Source organism: Cavia porcellus, unplaced genomic scaffold, assembly GCF_034190915.1.
Source record: "Cavia porcellus strain 051 isolate PalLab524CR breed Dunkin Hartley unplaced genomic scaffold, mCavPor4.1 scaffold_2, whole genome shotgun sequence".
Taxonomy (NCBI): domain Eukaryota; kingdom Metazoa; phylum Chordata; class Mammalia; order Rodentia; family Caviidae; genus Cavia; species Cavia porcellus.
In genome coordinates, this window is record NW_026947485.1 from 49,738,387 (window position 1) to 49,761,442 (window position 23,056).

The 23,056-nt window shown below is 38.9% G+C and overlaps 1 protein-coding gene across 7 annotated transcripts in view; it reads left to right on the forward strand.

Moving 5' to 3' along the window:
• Window positions 1-5,340: 5,340 nt before the first annotated feature.
• The window catches only part of Cttnbp2 (cortactin binding protein 2), a 162,668-nt gene continuing 144,952 nt past the window's right edge, over window positions 5,341-23,056 (forward strand). For 2 of the 7 annotated variants that reach the window (XM_063241657.1, XM_063241665.1), the window contains exons 1-2: window positions 5,344-5,590; window positions 16,702-16,809. In XM_063241657.1, coding sequence (XP_063097727.1) covers window positions 5,501-5,590; window positions 16,702-16,809 — 198 coding nt within the window. In that variant the 5' untranslated portion in view covers window positions 5,344-5,500. The other 5 variants (XM_063241698.1, XM_063241691.1, XM_063241660.1 and 2 more) reach the window with 5 other exon arrangements.

The following is a 23,056-nucleotide window of genomic DNA, read 5'->3' on the forward strand; positions in this document are numbered from 1 at the left end:
AACCTCTAAGAGTGCTGGGATTACAGTGTTTTGTGATAACATTACAGCTTTTGGATAGTCGGTGATAAGGAGGTAGAGGCTGAAAGTTGACAAAGGAAGGCCCTTAGTATGTGTCAAAGGGAGGAAAAGGCAGTGGTAAAATGCATCCCATGTGAACTCGTTTTTTAAAAGACATTAATACTGAAACTGATAAACAATGAATATTAAATGATGATGCAATGATAAAATGAATTTGACTCTGATAGTAACAGCCAGTATGTGGCTGGCCCTGCTTTTTCTATGAAGAAAAAGTATTTATTGTATTGCTAACATAAAACATTTTCAATAATAAAATGTTTTCTGCCAGAATAAAGCATTCCAGACTGGTTAAACTTTAAATGCTGATTTTTCAGAAGTAATTTTTTAATTCTACAAGGGATCTTGTCTTCTCAGAATGTAAATAGCAATACCCATGTTTTGTCTTTCATTTCTTTAGTCACAAATATACTTAAGTCTTCAACTCTAGCCATCACATTGTTTTGTAAATATTGTGACTCATTACATTTCATATTATTATTCAACTCCTGATTTCTCTCTCAACTTCTTTTCAAATAATGTCATCACATTTGCAGGTGAATTTAGATGATCTGAATTAATAAAGAAACAATCTTGATGGACAAAAGTAACTATACATTGTCATCAAGTGGGATTTGGAAGCATTGTAGGGTGAAACTTACGGCTCGAAAACCCAAATGTATTTGAAGCTTTATTCACTTAGTGTATATCAGGTGATTATGCTTAGAGAATGTTGATGCTTTACTTTATATCACAATTACACATAGAACTATCCATTTATGACTTTTTTCTACTTCTGCATGCTAAGTAAATCCTGAATCAATCATAAAAGCCATCTGCATATTTATTAAGATTGAAAGGAATCATCTGAGGTTCTTTATCCTTCAAGTATTACATTTCCTTTTGTATTAAACAATACATACTTTATAGTGAAAAGAAAATCTCAGCTTTGATTTTCTACTGGCTCAGACTCCTAATCAGAGAAGGAAAAAAAGGCCTGATCTCATAACTTATTTATATAGTTTTTAAACTTTCTAAGAAAATAAAGCTCTGCTATAATTAATACCTAATGGTATAAACATCCCTGCCTTGATGGTTGCCTAGTAACTACACACACTGCGGGCTTGTGGGGCTGCTAAAGAAGCTGAATAAACAGAAATACTCAGCTCCACTTCCAACGCAGGTGGATGAGGAGCAGTACTGGCCAGATTCTTCTGTTAAAAAATTTTTTTTCCATAATGGTTTTGCATTAAAATATCCTTCCACAGTATAACTTACTTTTGCAAATGATTTCTGCAAGTCAGAGTCCAAACTAGAGTAGTGGTTTAAAATTTTAAAAATATTTAAGGGAAATGAACCAATTCTAATTTGATGTTCTATATTAGCCCAAAGTCTGTCAGTGACTGGGCCAAGGAATAATGCTCTTATACCATCTTTAGCTATTCAATAAAATATGATACATGGACATCATTTTAGCAACTGAGTGACAAAATACAGTTCTTGGTTAAAGGTGCTATAAGAAAGCGATGGGGTCATTGACATAGTTATTTACATTTAGCTTTGTTTGCTTTCTATACACCAGATTTAACTCCCTGGTAATGTTTTGCTTTAACACAGGTAAACTTAGTTTGCATTAGCTTGGCACAGACAAACTACATTTGGTGGAGGGGGCCTTCCAAATTCATAGGTTATTGACAAGGGTATCAAAGTAGATGCAAATTAAGTTTATTGAATAACATCCACAAAAAGCCTGCCACATGTAGATAATGGTACGTTGCCTATTAGTGAATGTAGTTAGGTCATATGGTAACTCATTTCTGGCAGTATCTTGATTTCTAAGACATATGTTAGACATACAGCACTGGAAGTGCATTTGCACTCTTTGTTACAGAATTCCTGATATCAAGATTTGGGACTTCCTAGGTTAAGTTGTCCCCATGTGGGCTGGTGCAATAAGTGTGGGCTATAATATTTAAAATATATTACCGTGGTCTTTGGATATAGTCAGAAATGAAATACTACTCAGTAATTTTGTCATTTGGCAATACTAAGACAGGATAACATATGGTTTGCTCTGTGTAATTAACAAATGCTGTCATTTTACTGAGATAAAGTATGATCTTGTTCCCTGATGGAAACTGTTTTAGGATTTATGTATCTTCTTTTATCTTTGCACATGGAAGGAAGAATGCTGTTATACCACTATGTATAACTCTTTGTTTTTTTGACTTACTGGGTTGGAGAATGTGATTGGTAAGGATAAAGACATGGTTTAATTGGAAAACCACTTGTTTCCTCAACCACTGTCTGTATTCCCAGAGGACTCATTTCTCTACTCTTTAAAGAGATTCTTGAAGCGTGAGCTATAGCTCCAACACAAGCACCTCTATTCCAAGGTTTGGAAAATAGCCTCAAATTCTTTTGTCAGTGGGAAATCAACACATCATCATTACATTCAAAGGAGAAAATAATGTAAATGCAAATTTTCTCAATTTGCATTATATTCAGTAAAACTTTTGGGGGATTGAACCCAGGGCCCTTGCAATGAGCTACACCCTTTCCTTTTTTTTTTTTTTTTTTTTTTTTTCCTTGTAATTTTGCAACACGTTAGGGTTAAATTGCTGAATTGCTCAGACCGGGCTCAAATTTGTGAACCTCCAGCCTCAGTGTCCCGAGTTTCTCCTTCCATTTTAATGAAATGAAAGGAATTTACTAAGAATCATGATTCAGATCCAGGCAAGGTGATGCACACCTATAATTCCAGCATTCTGGAGGCCAGAAGCAGGAGGACTGAAAGTTCCAGTCCAGCCTAGGCAATTTAGTTGCTTAGGGAAAACTTGTTTCAAATTTTTAAAAAATTGTGAAAGGGCTGAAGATATAGTTCAGTGTGAAAACCCTGGCTGAAATCGCCAGTACAAAAAAATAAAAAAAATCATGATTCATTTTCGTTACAAGGATTTCTCTTCTTGCTGTTATATTTTTTTTCTGTGTCTTGTTATGCTCTACCTTTCAGAAATTTTCACACTAGGTCTGGGATATCCTTCGTTGTTATTATTATTTAGTTGTTTAATGAAGCTCCCAAAGATTTAATTTCTGGAGCCATTAAGTCACTACCCTTTCAGATCTATTTGGTTTGACTGTAATAGACTTCATTTTTGTGCTGCAAAGAAAGTCTTTCAGAACGAGTTAATATGTAATTGCAGCAGATGTTAATTCTCAGGAGAGAAGTTAGACCCGCAAGCGTGTTCCTGTGGAGAACAGTCCTGGCCCAGCTCTCCACGCTGACTTCTAACGCACTGCTTCTGTCCACTAGGCAGTACTCTTGGCAGTGGCAGTTTTAAGATAAAGTAAATGCTTGGCTTCTCTTTCCCAGGTCCAGGCATTGGGCATTTAGAAAATGTGCTGTCCTGCGGTTTTTATGCTAGTTTGTGTTTTCCTTTTACACACACACACACACACACACACACACACGCACGCACGGGTGCATACCAACATGTACTCAGGACCGCACGCACAAGTGAGAGGGAAGAAAACCAGTCAGGGATTAGTTCCTTTCCGACATGAGCATCTGCTTTAATTGTATTTAGACAAACCCAATCTCTTTCTTTCCAGGGATGGGTTATGTCACTTCATTTCACATTTCTGTAATCCCTAAGTGAAGTCCATCCCTTTTTCCCCCAGAAGTGAGCCAGTTAATTTCTTGGGTAGTAATTCAGCAACAGTAGAAAGAAAAATGATGGTGTGTATATATGAAAATGCATTTTGAAAAGAACAGGGAAGGTTCTTGGTTCCAACTTTAAATATTGACTGATAATTCAACATCTAACTTTTACTGTCAAATGTATTTCTTTTACTAGATAAGGAGCCTAGACATTTTAATATTGACCTGCTGGGAATATTTCATTTAAAAAAATAAAAAGAGGGGGGATGTAGCAAACAAGGTTGGAAACCAACGGGCCCAAAGAGGCAGCAGCTATTAAAGTCAAAGAAAATAAATGAGTGCTCACAAGATAATCTGCAGTGAGTCTCCAGCCTCTGACCTTTAACCCTAGGGTTCCAGGTGAAAGTTTTTTTTTTTTTTTTTTTAACCTTTCTTTTGAAAAAGTACTACTTGCACTTTTATTGATCAACCCCCTTTAGGTTTCTGTAGAAAAGGTTTTCTCTACTTGGTTTGTGTCATATTTGGAGCCAGCTTGAAGGTGAAGCAATAAAAGTGTCAAAACCTTTCATTAGGAGTTCACCAAGAAAGAGGAGACAGAGGAGGAGAAGAAATCTTTGGTCTGTAACCCCTGGACTAAACATTCTAGTCATTCATCTTCTGGAATTTGACGTGCAGGATTTGGTTACGGTTGACTTTGCTTCTTTGAGACACAGTCTGAATGCCTCAATTTGATTTTTTGCTTTCAACACATTTTTAGGGATCTGAAGATTTGGGAAGGGCTGTACCATATGGTCTTGATAAGATGATAGATTTTCACATTTTGGAATTGGCAGGAAAGGGTAGGAACTGAATTCATTGTGAGAAGGGAAAATTAAACTCTGGGGCCTAACTCATCTCATGAAAATTCTAGAGCTCTGGGTCTCTGTGGAGTCAATCTGAACAATGGTTTTGTGTGTGAGTGTGCATGTGTGGGTCCATATGTCCCCCCATGTACAGGAAGAAGTCTTTGTCTCAAGTGGAAGTCTTCCTGCTCTGACACTGTTTTGGAGAAGAAACCTCTGACAATGTCAAAGAACAAAATAGGGGCCCTAAGCCCCACCTTTCCTGCAAAGGAGATGTCCAGAAAGGCACTGGCTCTGAGGGGCACTAAAAGATGACAGAGGCGCGCTTCTCATTAGGGAGTGGACGATTGTGAAGAAGGTCTGAAGTGGACAAGGGATAAACACAAAGCAGGTGTACCGTACACGGAGTGGAAAGGACCCTGGCAGCCAGGAAATGAAGAAGGGGGTGGCTTCCGTGAGGGTTGACGGGGGACAGAGCCAGCTCAAGCAAAGGATGTTCGCTCTTTCCTCAGTCTTAGAGCGCAGACAGAGCCAGAAGCGGGGAGCCCCCAGCTCGGCGAGGCTCCGCTCGGGAGAGGCCGGGGGCGCCTCCTGTCTCAGCCTCTCGGAGCCCTGCGCTCGCCCCCGCGCGCGCCGGGCAGTCCCAGGCCGGGCCGAGCGCCCACTGCTCTCACTCGCGAGTCCGGGACGCCGCCAGCCGGCCCAGGCCGGGCCGAGCCGGGCCGGGCCGGGCCGGGGGCGGGGCTGGGGCGCGCGCTCCGGCGCGCGGCGGGTTAAGCGGCGGGGGCGGCGGCAGAGGGAGGAGGGAGCTCGGCGGCGGCGGCGGCGGCGGCGGCGGCGGCCGGGGCTCCGAGGCTCCGAGGCTCCGAGCGCCGTCCGCGCGGAGAGGGCTGAGCCCGAGCCGCCGCTCCGAGCTCGCATTCGGTTCCGCGGGTGGAGGAAGATGGCGACGGACGGCGCGAGCTGCGAGCCCGACTTGTCCCGCGCCCCGGAGGACGCGGCTGCGGCCACGGCGGAGGCGGCGGTAACCGAGGTCCCGGGGCGGGGGCGGGAGGAGGGGACCCCGCTGGAGCCGACCCAGGTCCCCGGTGCCCCTCGATCCCAGACCCTCGGGGCGCCCTCTCCCCTCGGTTTGGCCCTTCCCCTCGGAGCGTCCCTTCCTCGAGGTGCCCCGACGGACACGGGCGGGTTCCGGTGGGGCGAGGTGGCCAGCGGGCTGGGGGTCCTGGCATCCTGTGCCAACCCTGGCCCACCTCTTCCCGCCCCCGGGATTCGGCCGGGACCGCGTCAGTGCGGGCGGCGGAGCGGACCCCCCATTGTTCATCACTGGCAGCAGGCGCCCGTCTTGGGTGCCTGGCACCTCTGCGCGGACCCGGAGGGCACGAGGCGGAGGACCCGTCGCTGGGCAGATGTGGGGATGCCCATTGTGTGTGTGTGTGTGTGCGCGCGCGTGTGTGTGTTCCTCGGTTCCTGTGCCTGGAGAGGCCCGGAGCGCCACCGTTTCGGGTCCCGTTGCCCCTCCTGCACTTGGCGGTGGCAGGGTCTTGCTTCTCAAGGTAGTGCCCGACCGAGGTGGAAGGTTTGCACCTGGTTTCTATGTTGTTCCCTTTCGCTGGTTTCTGAAAGAGGAATCCTCCTCCGTCCCTAGCTGATCTTGGCTTTGGCACCCAAAATATGCCCGACAACAGAGACTGGTGGGTGGTTTTCAACCTCTACAGACACTGGGGAGGATGATTTATATTTTCTGGGTGGAAAACGTTCTTAGGGTTTGGAAAACGGCTTCGCAGGGTTTGCAAAGATCTCTAAAGAAAGGCCGATCTGGGGAGCGCCTCCCACTCTCGGCCGGATCTGGCAGCTCCCGCCAGTGATTCCGAGGGGGATGGTGCGAGTGGATCGCGGACGCCCCCTTGATTCCTCCCACCACCTGGGCTGAGTCTGAGTGCGAGCGACCGAGGCCAGGGCGGGGCGTGAACGCCGGAGCTGCCTCGCCTCCTCCCACTGTGGAAGGTAGGGCTGGAAGAAGAGGGAGAGTTCTGGAGGAAAGTGGGGGTTAGAGGAGCTGCTTTTGGATAGGAAAGGCACTGAGAGAGGCAGGAAAGAGGGCTGCTGATCTCTGCTTGGAAACTGGCAAATTTTGACCTAAAACTTTAGGAAAATCGAGTTTTCATTCTTTGCATGGAAGATGAGAACTTGTAAAAGAGTTCTAATGAAACCCTTCCACTGGTGAATCAGTTTCCCTGAGGTACAATAAGGAAGTTAGCTAGCTGTTAAAACAACAGACCTCTCTGAGAAGTTGAAAGCTTTGCGCGCTTGCATCCCCAAGAGATGGCTAGGGGAAGGGAGGAGGGGGAGGAGGAATAAAAAGGTGTGTGTCTGTGTCCCAGAGGGCTGAATTTGTTTGATTACCTAGAAGGGGCTTCTTTCTGCGTCGCTTAGTATTTTAATCACCTGACATTTAAAGGCAAACATCTGATTTATCGTGTACAGCTGACATATAGATTTATTGGACTGTAAACAATGTCTTGGTTGCCAGGAATATTTTTACCCTAGCAAAGCCAATGTTTCCAGCCTGCTGCTTAGGATTCGGATTTTTTCTGCTGCTCCTTTGGGATTTGATAATTTTACCCTTGTTAATGAGAATGGCCATGAAAAATCTGTGAAAATGAACCTTCTTTGTTATTGATGTAGACTCCATTAGAGCTCCAAGATGCAGATGGTTCTTAACCTAATAGGTTTCTTTTTAAAAATAACTTTGAACTTTTAAGTAAAAATTGGATGATTTCTTATGCAGCAAAACTGGGCTTTTTAATTTTTCCAGTTAGTTTTGACTTGGAAGGATACAGCTGCTTTATATCAGCCTCTTGACTGAGACTGATATTTAAATTGAAAAACTAGGTAAAGGAATGATACTTTTATAACTGCTTTTTAAAAAGTGGTGTTAAAAAAGGCATATTCTAAATTTTGGGTGCTTGTCAATAGATGACTTATTTTAATGGATAGTTCTCTTTTTGTATTTTGGAGATTTAGTTCATTTCAAATTGATTTACATATTGTGCATTTTTATATATACATTTGGCAGCAAGGAGCCAAAGGAGCCTCCAAAGAAGTAGGCTATTTTTGAACATGAATGTTTTCACCGAGTTTTGACTATTTAGATTGTTGCCTAGGAACAAGTTTAATTTATAGTTTTTAGTTTTGTATCATTTTCAGTAGACTGTTTTAAATTTAGTTTGTGATTCTTGTAGTTAGCAGTTTAAATACTGAAAGCATCCCAAGTGTAAAGCTGGCTAACAGCTACAGTATTCAGTAGGATCATATTAATAGTGTTTGCTATGAACTAGGCCAGAAGATCTGAGTTATTTTCAGTGCCTCGGCCCAGTGTGACGACTTTTATAGGCCATATTGATAGTTCTGTTCTGAAACTATCTCCTAATAAATAAGGCAGTATGAAAAACAGAAATTTTCTGATTTTTATTGTCACTAATGAATTTAGGAGCTAAAGGAAAATGGAGATCTATTTAGAGCAATATTTGGGAAGCCAACCAGTGTTTTTTTTATTATTCTGGTCTTTCTGAAGCAGCTAATATGCAAAAACTAGGTATAAAGTTTGTTGTCATAGTGATAGTGACAAGTACTTGGACAATGTTTTTGTTAAAAAGTGCACAACAGTGATGCTAAACAAATTAATAGAATTTTTTTTCCTTTTTTTAAAACAATTTTTAAATTTTTCTTTAGAGATAGGATCTAGCTATGTGATTTAGGCCATTCTTGAATTTAATGTATAGCCTAGGCTACTCTTGAACTCTCCTTCCTCTTGCCTCAGCCTCTTGAGTGCTAGGATTATAAAATTTTCCTGTCAGCCACATTTTTGTATTTTAGAATATAGTACTGAGTGTAAATTCAATGAAAATAACCTTATTACCAATTTCACCAAGTTCTCTCAAACAACTAAATTATATATCAGCTATGGAATATTCAAAATTTCATAGAATATTCAGCAGGCAGTCGTGAGTTCGATCCCCGGTACCGATAAAAAGCAAAAAGACAAAAAAAAAAAAAATTTCATAGAATATTCAGAAGAAATGATATAGACTTATCACACCCACTGAACGTATTGAAAGGCAAATAAACAGCATTTTTGCTGCCCCCAAATAACATATTTCAAGTGATAGAAATTGTCATATACAAGGGAATCAAATCAGAGACTATGGTGTCATAACAGGTACAAATGATTTACACTAGAAGTATTGGGAGGAAGAATTAGAGAATTCCCAACAGAAAGATAGCATCTCGTGGGTCTTGAGATACATGGAAGACACTGACAATCCAGGAGGCAGTGTACACTATGACTGGTTCCTCAAATGCTTTTGTTTGTTGTTTTGAGAAAGGCACATAAAAAGAGGTTTCAGAGATGATTATAGAAGTTTTGATTTTAGCCTCAGTATGTGCTTTAGAAGAAATAGCTTAAAATGTACACAAATTGACTGGAATATTTTCCAAAGATAGGAATCTAACCACTTTCAGTGTGATGCTTTCCACTCTATTTTTTGTCTTAAATGATAGGTTGTATATTTCTGCTTGCACCTATTTTGTTTTGTTGGGTTGTTGGGTTGCTGTTCTTGCCATTATTTATGACAAGAGCAGTTTTGTAGAGAGAAAAACATTTGTCCTATTTGTGATTGAATCTGTGCCTCGGCTAGATTGCCAGTTGGTTCTATCATCATGTGTTTCACATAAATTTATGAATTGAGAAAATGTTTCACAGCCTTAGTGCTTAACAGTTTATAGATATCTGCTGTTGATCATGTGGACAGCAAGACTATGGCTGTGAGAAACTAAACTCTTTGATCAAGAAGAGTTGCGGGAGTTTATTTGTAAAAGAAAGCACAGGTTCCTTAGCACAGTGAGATAAAATGTCAAAACGCCCATCAAAAGCTGTGTCATGATACCTAATGTTGATTGGTTAATTAGAAAATTTTCTTCATGTGATGCCAGATTACAATAAGATCATTAGCTTGTGGTTTATAATATCTAATATCATAGTTATTGCAAATCTCAAGTCAAAATATGACCCTGATTTTTATCTTTTTCCATTTTAATTTTTATATTTACCCCCTACCCTGACCGACTGCTTTTCTCATGCTTTCCAGATTTAAAGTTTTTCAACACTACTAGTTTGTCTTTGGATTCCTTGTCTTCCAGGTTAAACTGAGCATAAGTAGTGGTAAGGGTGACCCTCAGTTCTTTCAATAATGAGTCAAAGCGGTGTCATCCACTGAGACATGGAGGATGTGATGATGGATAGATGAACAAGAGACAGATGGAGGAAAGTACAGATAATGAGAACAGGGAATGAAAGGAAAAACAAAGCAGAAGGGAGATCTGACAGGGTCTTCAAATAGTCTTGAACTGTGCAGAATGTGGAGCTAGAATTCAACTTCAAATGCCACGTCTTTGCCTACTTCCATGCCACCTAAATCTATTTGAGTATTGCTTTGGAAAGAGACTTTATTCAAATGTATTGTATTTGATTGGATTCATCTCCATCAGAACTCCATTGCAAAGCTTAGATAGCATTGAAAGGAAGACCTGTCTTGTCTCTTCAGTGAAAGAAGTGGAGAACAGTTACCAGAGAATAATGATGATGGCATCAATATATAAAGAATTTTTAAATTTTTATTTTAATCCTTTATAAATAAATTGTACAGAGATGGGCACATACTAGCAATGTAGAACTTGGTGCCAACAATATAGAAATTCTTATTTTAGGGGGGAAATTGTATTTTTTTAAAAAGTTTTTAGTAAGCAACTAATAGGTTGAGGATTGATTAGAGTGATTGCTGTAGATAATGCAGAATAGCCAAGTTAACATTACTGTGTATGGTTGTTTATTAATTATTTAATCTTGTCCGTTTTGTGTTTCATTGAAAAGGCAGCAAGATGATTCCAAAGGCCTGGATAAGATCTCCCACAAAATCATTTTGTTTTCCATGCCCCAGCCCTGTCATTTGAAAGCCAGCATGCTGACATTTGCCACCTATAGAGAATCAAGACAATATTCTTCAAAGCATTACAGGCTTCTTAAAGGACCATTGTTAGATCTGGATGTCTCCTTGCGTGTACAGCTCATCTGTGTCAGGCTGTTGGAACATTGAAAGCTGAGTTTTGATGGACATAGATTTGTTTTTTCTAGGTTGTGGCCCTTTCTTTCCCTGAAGAGGAAATGGAGTCTGAGAAAGGATCCGAGAGGAGGAAAAGGGAGGTAACTGGGCTTAATTATTAGGGAAGGCCATCCCTGACTGAGCCAGTTCTCTGCTTTTCATTCCAGCTTTCTCTTAGTTAAAATTAGTTGCATCCATTACCAGGTTTCCTTCCTGACATTGTTTCCTTGTCAATATTACCTCCTCCCAATGGATGAAGTGCCTCCTCTTGCATGAACGACCCCAGAATGTGGTGGATTTGAGATGCATAGTAGACTCCATGTCCTCGGAATGTTGGTTTAGAGGCTTCCTTGCCTTTCAGGTTACAGTGAATGACTTGCGTATCATTAACTGAATGAGTGGACAGTTACTTAGTACCTCCTAATATAATATGGTTCTTGGTGATTTTTTTTTCCTTAGGCTTCATGCACTAGGCACTTAACACCAAAAGTTGGGCTAACCATACATCTCAGATAAGATCATGGGAAATGGTAATATTCCTATTGACCTGACACATCAAGTGAGGGTGAGGAAATAGTGAACAGTCATTGTAAGTTTAATATGTGGAAATGCACACAGCAGGACATGATTAATTGCCAAATGAAATGAAACAGGAGTCTCCAAGACTGAATTGAGGCAGCAGAGTATTTCTGGATTATAGGAGGCGTGCATTAGTGGGCTTCCAGCTATTCACTGAAGAAAGATGGAATCAAATGAGAAGACAAAGGGGACTTAGAGCAAAATGAGAGATATACATCCCATCATGAGAACTCTTCTGTGTAGAGAGAGGAATCAGGACGAATACTAAAACAAGAAGTAACAAGCAATTTTTTAAATAGTTTAAAACAATGAAAAGCATGTAATTTTCTTTATGAAAAATCTTATAATGGACTAAATTCACACTGCATTCTTAGAAAGCTAGATTTAATTTTTTCCACATTAATAATAGTCTTCCGTTTTTTTTTTATCAGTTTGAAATTTCAAGATGTCCCGTTTTGTATTTCCTTCTTTACAGTCCTCTTTCATCTATATCACACAAGTCTTGCTTACAGAGTTCTAAATGCATTTTTAATTATTAGCATACATCATTAGACTAGGAGGAAAATACATTTCTGTAACTTCTGAGAAAAGAGGCAAAAATCAGTTTTCCCCAAGTACTTCTCAAAGGCTTTTAGTCTCAGGGAATGACCTAAATTTCCTTAGGCCAATAATTCAGTTACCCTGCTGATATGTGAAATCAAAACATTTGGTGGCTGGAGGAGATTTTAGAGATCATTTAGGCTAGTATCATCATTTTACTGATTAGAAACCTGAGAACCAAACAGATGAAACTTGTTTGCTTTCTTTGCAGATCGGTCACTAGCACATGTCTCACCATGCCTTGCAGTCTACATGCTTTCTTAGACAACCTTCCTTTTCTGTAGTTTAAAGTCATTGATAAAGGCAGGTGCAGCCCACTGAATTTTAAGGTTGGAAGGGTCCAAGGATCCAAGGAAGGATCATTGACAGGAAGAGCCGGAGAATATGTGTGACTTTTTGTTTGGTTCCCTGGTTTTATCCAGTATCCCTGATAAGACTGATTTGTTTGGGCAAAGGTTTGAGGGGCACTTGGGCACCGTGGCTCAGATTATCTCCTGAACACTTTTTTTTTGTAACTAGTCTGTATGCTGACTCTGTTGGTTCACCCAAGGGTATTGGCAAGGCCCTTTTGGCCCTATTTGACTGTGGCTGTTGAATTCCCCGCATAAACCCAGTGTTTTAGATTTGGAAGGAGAGATGAGGAAATTTGGTGTTGGCCTGTGTTTAATTCTGGCAGTTTAATATGACTAAATTCAGCCAGTTTCTGTTTTGTCTGCTTTCTGTCTCCCTGTCTGTATGAGAAAATCCTGAAGAATGCCTGCAGCACACCACCTTGATTAACTCAGGGCTGCAAAAACTGCTGTGTGTGAACACTGAGAGTTTGTAGTATTGTTCCTTTTTTCATTTATATATACATATATTATAAATAAGTACATTTTAATAATTAATACAGTACACAGTAAATTAATACTATATTATTAGACATGCCTTGTCATATCCCATAAAAGAGCATTTTCTACTTGGTGTCTAGAGGCTGGATTTTTTATACTAAGTATTCATAAGCACTTTTCCTATAACACTTCTTTTCCTGGCAAATGTAGTGGTGTAAGAGTGACTTGTGGTGTTGAAATTTAGCAGCTCTGCTTTGTTTTTTATTATTTTGAGTCCCTTTCTATCACTAATACATGATGAATTTTTCTTTTTTAACTGGGAAGTGAGAAAAGAAATCTGACAGTGAGCATGTCTAATGTGATTATTGGGGAGGGGGTCATGTTTTTACAGACACCTTGATGGAAATCTTAATTTTTTTTATGTGAAGCACAGTATTTAGCTCTATTCTATGTTCTGTCTTGAAACTTGGACTGTCAAGGTTGTCTTTTATAAATAGATTATAAGATTTAGGACAATTTTATTATAATTATAAAAATTTAGGTCAATCTTATTATAAGATTTAGGACAATTATTTTTGCTTTGTACCAAAGAAACATTAATGATTTTTTTTGCAACTTTCAGTACCTTTGTATCATGCATACATCAGATAAATGCCATTTCTTAATTGGGACTTTTGTTTCTATACTTATTTTTCCAAAAATAGCAAAATGCATTACATTTGTTTATAAAATAACCTAAGTCTTAAGATCTCTAGCATGTTTTTTTCATACTTTCTGTTTTTCTTTTACTCTTTTTTTTGGCCAGAATAGGAGTGGGAAATTAATATTTTCAGAATGAAAATCTGAAACAATTACTATAATATTTTTATTATTTAAAGCCAGGAATTAGTGTTTTACTGGGGAAAAAGACATATAGGGAAGAGAGAGATACACATTATACTGTATGAAGTATTACTTAATACATTGTGATTAGAGAAGGATTTATTTTTACCATTTTGTGTGACAATCTATGGCTCAGCAAGGACCCTTGTAACAATTTTTTTTAAAAAATGAATTTTTTTTGATGATACAAAGAAAAACAGTTGGTGCAGGGCACATGCTGGTGACAGAAGCATGGTGAGTTCTCTTAACTCAAACATCAATCAGGATCTTGGCAATGTTCTTTATAATTTGTTAGTTTTTAACGTGGTATACTTTGCTTATAAAGTTTTAGGGAAACAAGGACAGTAAAACATATGATTAATTAAAACCTTTAAACCAAGCAGGAGCAACATTAATACGACATTAACCTTTAAAACACCTAGGAGTTACGCTTATTGCCCCATCTCAGTAGAAAAAACCAGGATACAAGTCTGTCTTTCATCATAGTCAATAAACTGTGTTTATTGTGTTTAGGCTGGTAGGTTTTCAGAGCAACTGGCTCTGAGCCAGTGTCCCACTCCTCCCTACATAAAACATTTGGATTAATAGTAACTGCCTGTGTTTATTTAGTACTTACATGTTCTTGTTTAATCCTCGTTAGAACTTTGAAGAGTAGATGTTAGGATTTTTATGGTATGCATGAGAAAACAAGAGACTCGGGTAAATTGTAGGTATGCTTTTTAAAGTGCAGTTTTCCATCAGCAATATCAGCAACAGCTTGTTAGAAAGGCAAATTCATACCCTGCCCTGGTTACTGAATTAGAATTTCTAGGAACGGGCCTCAGCATGTAGTTCATGTTTTAAGCAAAAGTATCCAAGTGATTGTTAGGCGTGCCAGAGTTTTAGAACAATTGTTTAGAAGGCTGTATGTGCTAATGCCCTGTAGTGGAAATGAAAGTTGGAACCTGGTATACTGGATCTTACTGTTTACTGGGAACAGCTGTAAACCTTCTAAACAGTGTTCTTCCAGAGCTATATATATGTTAGACCTGCTATAGATTTATCTCTTCTCTCTTTCCTTCCATAGGCCCTTTTAATTTCTATTTTCTAAATAATTGCTCTATCTTGTGTATATGTGCAAAAAAAAACAATTTAGATAGGAAGATCTTTTAAAAATCTTCCTTCGTAGCACCACCTAACACTGATCTTTTTCCCTTTTATAGCATCATATCTCCTTCCAAAAGGCTTCTTTGAAATGAGATGTGACTCATCTTTGTCATGCTTTGTAAGAACCCTGAGATCATTTTTGTGCTTGGTTATAACAATACTGTTCTGTATTCATAGGGATAGCCTGGTGTGAAGTACATAAATGCAAAAATAATTCTTATTGGTTAAGTTATTAGAATGGCGGCTTTTAATCTGATCTTACAGAGCCTATTCTGGAATGTTGGTACAGTGTGGTATAAAGTGTGAAGACACAACGCAGTATACAGTATATATAAATATATATGTATGTATGTATATGTATATATATATATATATATATGTTTTATAGTTTACTAGTTGCATGATTTGCATATGTTATCTGACTGAGCTGTAGTTTGCTTAACTAGAAAATAGAGATGATACTCTCCCATGGATTAGAGTTGGTTCCTTGAGAATACTTTGAAAACCATTCCAGGCTACAGATGTGATTTAATATTCTGGAGTAAAGAGTAGCTTCTGAAGTTGGGTGCAAGGAGAGATTTGGGGATGAATGTGCCTGGGTTGGTCAATTGAGATCTGCACAGAAGGGACCTGTAGAGGGAATGTCAAATGAGACTCCCCAGAGGGCGGGTGGAGGACTTCAGGCTTTAGGCTCACTGGGGCCTGGCCTTGAGCACCCTAGCTAACCTCGATGGGTTGTATCTGTGAAATGAATGTCAGAGACTGACTTGAGAAAGTTATGAGGACAGAAGTTATTGTTGAAAGCAAAGAAATTGAGAATCAATGCAGGCAAGAGCCTTGAATTAGGATGCAGTCACCAGGGAAAGAATGTAGGAGTGTGGGAGGGGTAGAAGAATGTTGGGAGAGGATTTGTGACCCCCAGGGCTCCATGCTGACGCCTAACAGGACAGCTGGATCTCTAGAAGACCTACTTACTTATTCTAGCCTCAGGTCCCTAACTGGCCTGCCTTATAAAATGACAAGTAGCTACAGAGAATAAGGATAAGAAAATACTTTGATAACTCTATAGCAGGATTTCACCTGATAATAGGTCTGTATTACTGAACATGAGTAGTGGTGCAGGCTTATTAAAAGCGTATCCTAAAAACACCAAGAAAATAAACAACAAGAGTACATCTGTGTGTGTGTATATGTGTGTGTGTGTGTGTGTGTGTGTGTGTGTGTGTGTATGTGTGTGTGTGTGTGTGTGTGTGTGTGTTTTGGTGAGAGAGAGTTGACAAAATAAACACGTTGCTTTGAAAGTGGCAATGATAGTTGGTTTTGCCCATTCCTTGTGGGAATGTGAATCTGGTATTACCTGCTTGACTTTTGAAGGGAAGCCTGTATGTGTGCGTGATCTTCAGTTTTTATCATGTTGACCGAATAAAGGAGACAAAAAAAATAGGACCAAGTTATACACATCTGCAGGCCAGATTTGCTTATAGGCTGCCGACCGGTGGCCTCTGCTGCAGAGTGTTCTGTAAACATGACCTGCTATTATTGGAGGTCCTGGAATTCATAATAACCTCCCAGGAGCCTTTCTGTCAGCCTTCTTCTAGGAATACATCTGTGTTTGCTTTGCTACCCTGAAACCCTTCCGCCTCCAACATATCCCAGACCTGTTTTGATACAGACTCCAGGGACTTTGAATTTGTGCCACATAATTTGAAAAGATTCAGAATCCATGCACATGCAGGCGGGCTGGAAAGTGTATCTCCTTAGAGGAGAGATTTGAGAGAGGGCATTAAGAAGGTTAAGACAGAGGTTTTCTGTTGTCCAACAGTACCTGGGTGCCTCTTGCATTTACTGAGCCCCTGGGATAAAAATGATCCATTGTATACCTAGAGGATATGTGTATCTTTCTTAGAAATAGTTCTTCATGACTTTTTAAAAAATTTGTATTGCAGAAAAAAGAATTCGATGTGGACACACTCAGTAAATCAGAGCTGCGAATGCTCCTCAGCGTGATGGAGGGGGAGCTGGAGGCCAGAGACCTGGTGATTGAGGCCCTGCGGGTAAGAGCACTCTAGGCATGGTGTCCTTGCTGTGTGATTTTCTTTTCTCATGGAATCAGTGATAGAGATTCTTCTCCTTAATTTTTGAATAGAGTAGATTTAAAAAGTTAAATCAGGTTAAAATGTGCCCCTCACTCCATATATCAATGCAAAACCTTTGAGACTGACAGACACTGATGGTCACTGAGATGTGGGTGACTGAGGATAAGCTGTTGAATATGGGTGGCTTGAGAATCAGCTGTATTTCAGAAATCTTTTTCTGCCTCATATGCCTTTTTGGTTAAAGACGTATATTTAAAAAAATTATTAAGTTGGTATCATTTATGAGGGCAGTGAGGAAAAATTAAGAAAAATCATTTTTAAAAATACTGCTAATTATTTCCCTTCATATATAAATTACAAGGCTTTTTTTAATTTTAGAAACTTAGAGTTCAAAGTAATTATATATGTAATATATCTTCAAATTATTATATCATCTTGTCATTTAAAAATATTTCATTATAGTTTGCAAAGCATATATTAAAAGTTTCGGTGAAGTTTTTTTTTTTCAATATTGATTAAATTTTCTTGATGTCACATTACTTGGATATTCCAGATCTTATAATATTTTGCCATATGAATCAAGTAGAAATTTGTGTTGTTTTCCTTTTGTGTATGTAGTATTTTGTACAAGTAGATGTTTCTTGGCTTTCAATAATTTAGCTGAAAAGGATATAGTATGTAGAAAGTATGCCTTCATCTTATTTTTTGAGGGAGTGTTTTCTCAAAGTCTGCCTGAAGGAGTTTATTTTGACACATGAAATTTTGTAGAATGTGAGCAAATTGTTGCCTGTGAAAAGAGCTTACCTGGTAAAGAAGGCATGTAGGGGTGGTGAAGGTTACCCATGATGGAGAAAGGTAGATGTGGTGAGAACCTAGTCATGGAGGAGATGAGCTAGTTCCCAAATTGAAGTCTTTGGTGTATTTCCACAGGTCCGAAGTTGGGACAGTACGTATCTGATAACCCAACAATTGGATGACAGAGAATAACTTTCTCAGAATAGTGATATAGTGACAGCATTAGCAAGCCAATATTAAGGTGTAAATGTTGCCTTTTAATCCCAAGTTTTACCAAGAAGACATTTGTACAGTTGGTGGTGAGAGGTATCCATCCTCTTCCACATTGGTAAGATAGATATCCTTGAAGGAACTTTCTGAGGCAGTACATCACTAATATGTGGTGGCTTCATCAGAACAAGGGTGCAGTCACTTATTGAGGCTGAGAGCATAGCCTTTTGGGACCAAACAGAAGCAAAGAGTTCCAGCTATACTTTGGATATTTTCCTATTCTTCACTATTAACATGTGAAAAGCATCAGTACTGTGGAATTTCCCACTGTTCACATAAATATGTGAACATTTAGTAGAGCCTGAAGTCACCTGTACTTTTTAGTTTGATTGGAATTCTAGTAGAAGTGAAAGCTTGCTAATGGTCAAGATATGTTAAAGTGTACATTTTTTGTAGAATCAATGACAAGGACCCTTGTATGATACCATGGGTCAGTGGTCTGTATCACCATCAGATCTAGCATCTCATTTTCACAAAATATTATGTATGACCCTTTACTATCCTGTCATGAGATTTATGGATAATTGCACATATGAATAGATCATACTAAAAAACATGCCACAATTACATTGTGATTTAAAGAGAGTAGGGAAAGGGGGCTGGGGATTTAGCTCAGTGGCATAAGTGCCTGCCTTAAAAGCAGGCAGTCGTGAGTTCAATCCCCAGTACTGATAAAAAGGAAAAAGACAAAAAAAAAAAAAAAAAAAGAGTAGGGAAGTAATTTATAATAAAATATTTATTTCTATATATAAATGCTAACATATGCATAGACTCTAAGACATGGTAAAGTAGGTGTCTCTTTGCACGTGTCTCTTGCATGGATGTTAATGCCAAAGTTGTAAAGGAGTTCTGACCCCAGAGTACCATATTGTTGACTTAGTAAAGTGATTTTTTTTTTTTTTTGAAATGAGATGACTTTTTATAAAGTTCCAAACAAACATACATATTTTCATGGAAATTGAATTCCTGGAAAATTCAGTTTAAAATAATTAAGATAATTTATTTACAAGGAAAAAAGAGTTAATCCCTTGATTTGAAGATTCTAGTGAAAGGAATGAGCAGAGGGACATTTGAAAGTTTTAGGGGACCTGGATATTTCCAGGGTGTGTGGCAGTTCCTTCTCCCTGCCCCATGGTGCCATTTACTATGAAAATAAACCACTCTTGCGGCTCCTTGAAACACCTTGGAGTCCTCTGCTTCTATGGGAAAGCACTAGCTGGGACTGATCTGTTTTGCTTGTAAGACTAAAAACAAACAAGAAGGGATCTCAAAGAGATGACAACCTAGCTAAGGTCAGAAGCGGTGGCATGCACTGGAGTTTTCGGCTGCATTTTCACACAACCTCCCTTGTTGAACATGGTATATAGGGGGATTTTTAAACATATTGGAGTGCTGTTTTGCCATGAAGAAAGATAATTGTGAGTCATTTGTAGAAAAATGGCTGTATCTTGAGACCAAAATGTTAAGTAAAATAAATCAGACATAATAAGCATCAATATTACGTGGTTTCTCTTAGATGAGAAACCAAGGTTTTAAGTAAAGAACAAAATAAAAGATTGATATTAGGAAGTAGGGAGATCTTTCTCAAATGGGAGAAGGATCAAGGGATGGAGGGGAAAAGGAAGCGGGAATGAAAAAAAAGAAATGAAGATGTATTATGTATGTACATTTGCCAACTCTACACTAGGAATGTAAATAGTACTGCAAATATGTACTAATGAAAAGTAAAATTGAGAATTTTGATTTAATATTCAAGCAATTGTATATTTTTAAGAGTAGGTGGTAATGTCATTTTCTCACACCTGGGGTAGGTGGCAGAGACTCACCATGGTGACTCACTGGTTGACTATTCTCTGGGGCATTCAGCGGAACTGGTCAAATATTTACTTGGGTACAAATATGCCATTTAGTTGCCTTTTCTTGTAAATTGAAAGCTAATGTTCCAGAAAGAAACTGAGAAGATGTGAAACTTTTATTTCATGTTTCAAAATAAACTTATTCCTAGATTAAGAATCAAAAGTTCCTTAAGCAGTATTTAGTATGCTGCTTTTCAACTGGCATTTTTAAAGCCAAAAGTAGCATTTCCCTGATAATAGAATATATTTAACATAATGTGTAAATCAAGATACCTAATATGTACCCTGAACCGTAATAGATTTAGAAATGATTTTATGAGGTATTCAAATTATTTAGAATTTTAAGATCAAAAAAATTAAAAATTAAAAATTTTAAATCTTTTCTATCCTGATGATTTTCATTTTCAAGCTGTCACAAAAATTCCATATGTAGATCATTGAATTAACAGTAACACATTTTTCAGAACAATCTGTACAGTTTTTAGAAGAATGCTGTGGTGAAATCTAAAAAAGCAAAAAATATATTGAGCTCAAACAAAACAGCTTTTTTTTTTAGATTTTTAAAATGCTTCTCTCTAACTTAAATTGGCTTACAGATAAGTGTCATTAGAGTTAAGAACATATAATGGAAAATATTTTTATCTGAAGCAAATGACAATAATAATAGTAAATTTCACCATAGCATTCTTTTTTTTTTTTTTTTTTTTTTGTCTTTTTCCTTTTTATCAGTACCGGGGACCGAACTCACGACTGCCTGCTTTCAAGGTGGGCGCTTATGCCGCTGAGCTAAACCCCCAGTCCCCACCATAGCATTCTTAAGAAATACTTAAGTAGTTACAGATCAGACAAACAGATGGATAGACACACATCAGACAATTATTAATAGACTGAGTGCACTCAGTTGTATTTGGCCGACTTTAGAGTAACTCTTTTATATTTCAGAACTTTTATAGGTCAAATAACAGAGCTATCTTGTAATAAGAATTAGAATAAAACCCTTTTTCTTATAATCAGTATTTCTTAGTATTTTATTTTGTCTCAAGGATTTTGGCAACTCCATGTCCTCTTATCTAGTCCTGGATCAGTCACCTCTATACCTTCTGATACCTACCCAGGCTTATTTTTTTTTTCCTAACTGTGGAAACTCCACCTGCAAGGGGCGACCCCAAGGCAGCTTTTGTTGTGTTTTTATCTATCTTTGACTGTCTGTACTTTATGGTTTATTTTTGTCTCTATGAGGTGGAGGCTGTGTACCTGGCCTGGGTATGGACTACAGTATTTAAACAGGATAAAATATCTCTCCCCAGGAAGGAAACTGGGCTTTTAGGCATAATTAGAAATGAGTGAGTGAAGAGAAAGCCATCCCGGTTACAGTTTACAGGTAGAGAAATGGCAGGCTACCTCTTTTACTGAGGTATGACGGCAGGAAGGAGGACCAGGGTTAAAAAAGAAGAACCAAGAGGCATGTGCCAGTGTCCAGCAATACTGTGGTTTATATTTGTTTTGTTTTCCTATCGTCATAAGTGCTTGGGGCTTCTCCATGGAACTTACTGACAGCCAGCCGGAGAGAGAAGGCAGAGTGCCTCTGGGCCCTTGGGTCTTGCTAGACCAGCTGGGAAGATGAGCTTGACTCTGGAGCCTCTGCCTTAAAGTGTAGTCTCACTTTCAGTGGCCAGGTTTTCAGTCCATGGGGTAGGAGGCCTCTTAAGGCAGTCCCTCATAAGGTGACCTGGCTTTCTGCAGTAGTGGCAGGTGACTTTAGTTGTTGAGCCTTTCTTGGAGCTCCAGGCGTCAGAGTGAGGGTCTGTTCTTTTGAAGGCTAAAACAGTGGCAACCATTTCTTTTTGGTCTCTTTGTTTTTTCCTCCTTGTTTCCTCTTGGTCTTGGTTATAGAATACTAAGGAGGCAGTTTTTACTAAAGTATCAAGTGAACTATGTGGAGCTAAAGCTATTTTTGTAACTTTTTCTTAATATCTGTGACTAACTGGGTAATGAACTTGTCTTTAGGAATAACCTGTCTTTCTATTGAATCGGAAGTTACGGATGTATGTTTTATCAGTGCCTCTCATAAATGACATAAGAAGGCAAAGGGGTTTACATCTTTCCTCTGATAAATAGTTGACACTTCAAAATAACTGGAGAGTTTGGTTTTTTTTTTTTGTTTTGTTTTTGTTTTTTTGTCCTTCTTACACCTTCCAGAATATACACCTGAAAGTTTTTCTGACTCTAATCTGTCTGGCCGTTAGGCTAGTAGGGGTCTTGAGTAGGGACTGCTTGGGCTCCATTGGGAACTGGTTGTTCCACTGGTTGTTTATCTTCTGACTTTATAAAGTTAAGATGGTATTCATCCCCAAATGTAGTAGTAGCTTGTAATGCTGCTTACTTATCAGTAGAAGTTAATGCTTTAACAGTAACATTACCTCTTGCTAATTTAATTTGTAATTCTAAGTAAGTCCTCTGAAGACTTCAGTGTACTTATCAAGATCTTCTGAAAACTTTCCTAGACATTGGTTGGTCTGCCTTAGGTCACTGAGAGTAAGGACATGTGAACATGGGTAGTCTCATATGGCTTATAATTATACTTTAAGAACAAATAAGAATTATTTCTTAATGTAAAGAAACTTTGAACATAATGTAATTCTAACCATTTTTTCTCTTACAGTACAATTCTAGTTGTAAAATAGCGTTGTAATTAATAATTCTCTTTCTATTCCTCTTTGGCTCTAGAGAGTAGGCAGGCCATGTGTAAGTATAAAAAAGTATCAAATGGCTCTTCTTTTACTATATAAGGGTCAAACATGTCCCAGTGCTTAGGAATATATTCTGAAGGAATGAGATTTTGACACAGAGTTCCCTGTATCTGAAATGCGAAAAAGAAAGAATGAGTGTCCCTTTAATTTCTGTTTGTTTTGCACATGCTTGGGGCATCACTCCAGTTAATTCCACTCCAGAGCAGGTGGATGCCATCTGGAGAGAGACCAGAAGGTGAAATTTGACCAGCCTATCCACCTTCCTACTGGTGCATAATTTTCTCTTTCCAGGGAACTCGTGTTCTTATTTCCATAAGTGTTTTTTGCAAGCACAAGTTGATCTCAGCTCTAACAGTCATATTTAAAGAAGGCAGCACTGCTTAGTACTAAGCTTCTGCTTTCTACTTCTTTGAAAGAGAAGGTAAGTAGCAAAAAGTGAGTTGGAAGTAGTGGGAGCACTTCTCACCCCACAAAGGAAATCATATCTAGAGATAGGTAAAAATGGCCTGGAGAAAAATCCAGCCTTGGGTCCTA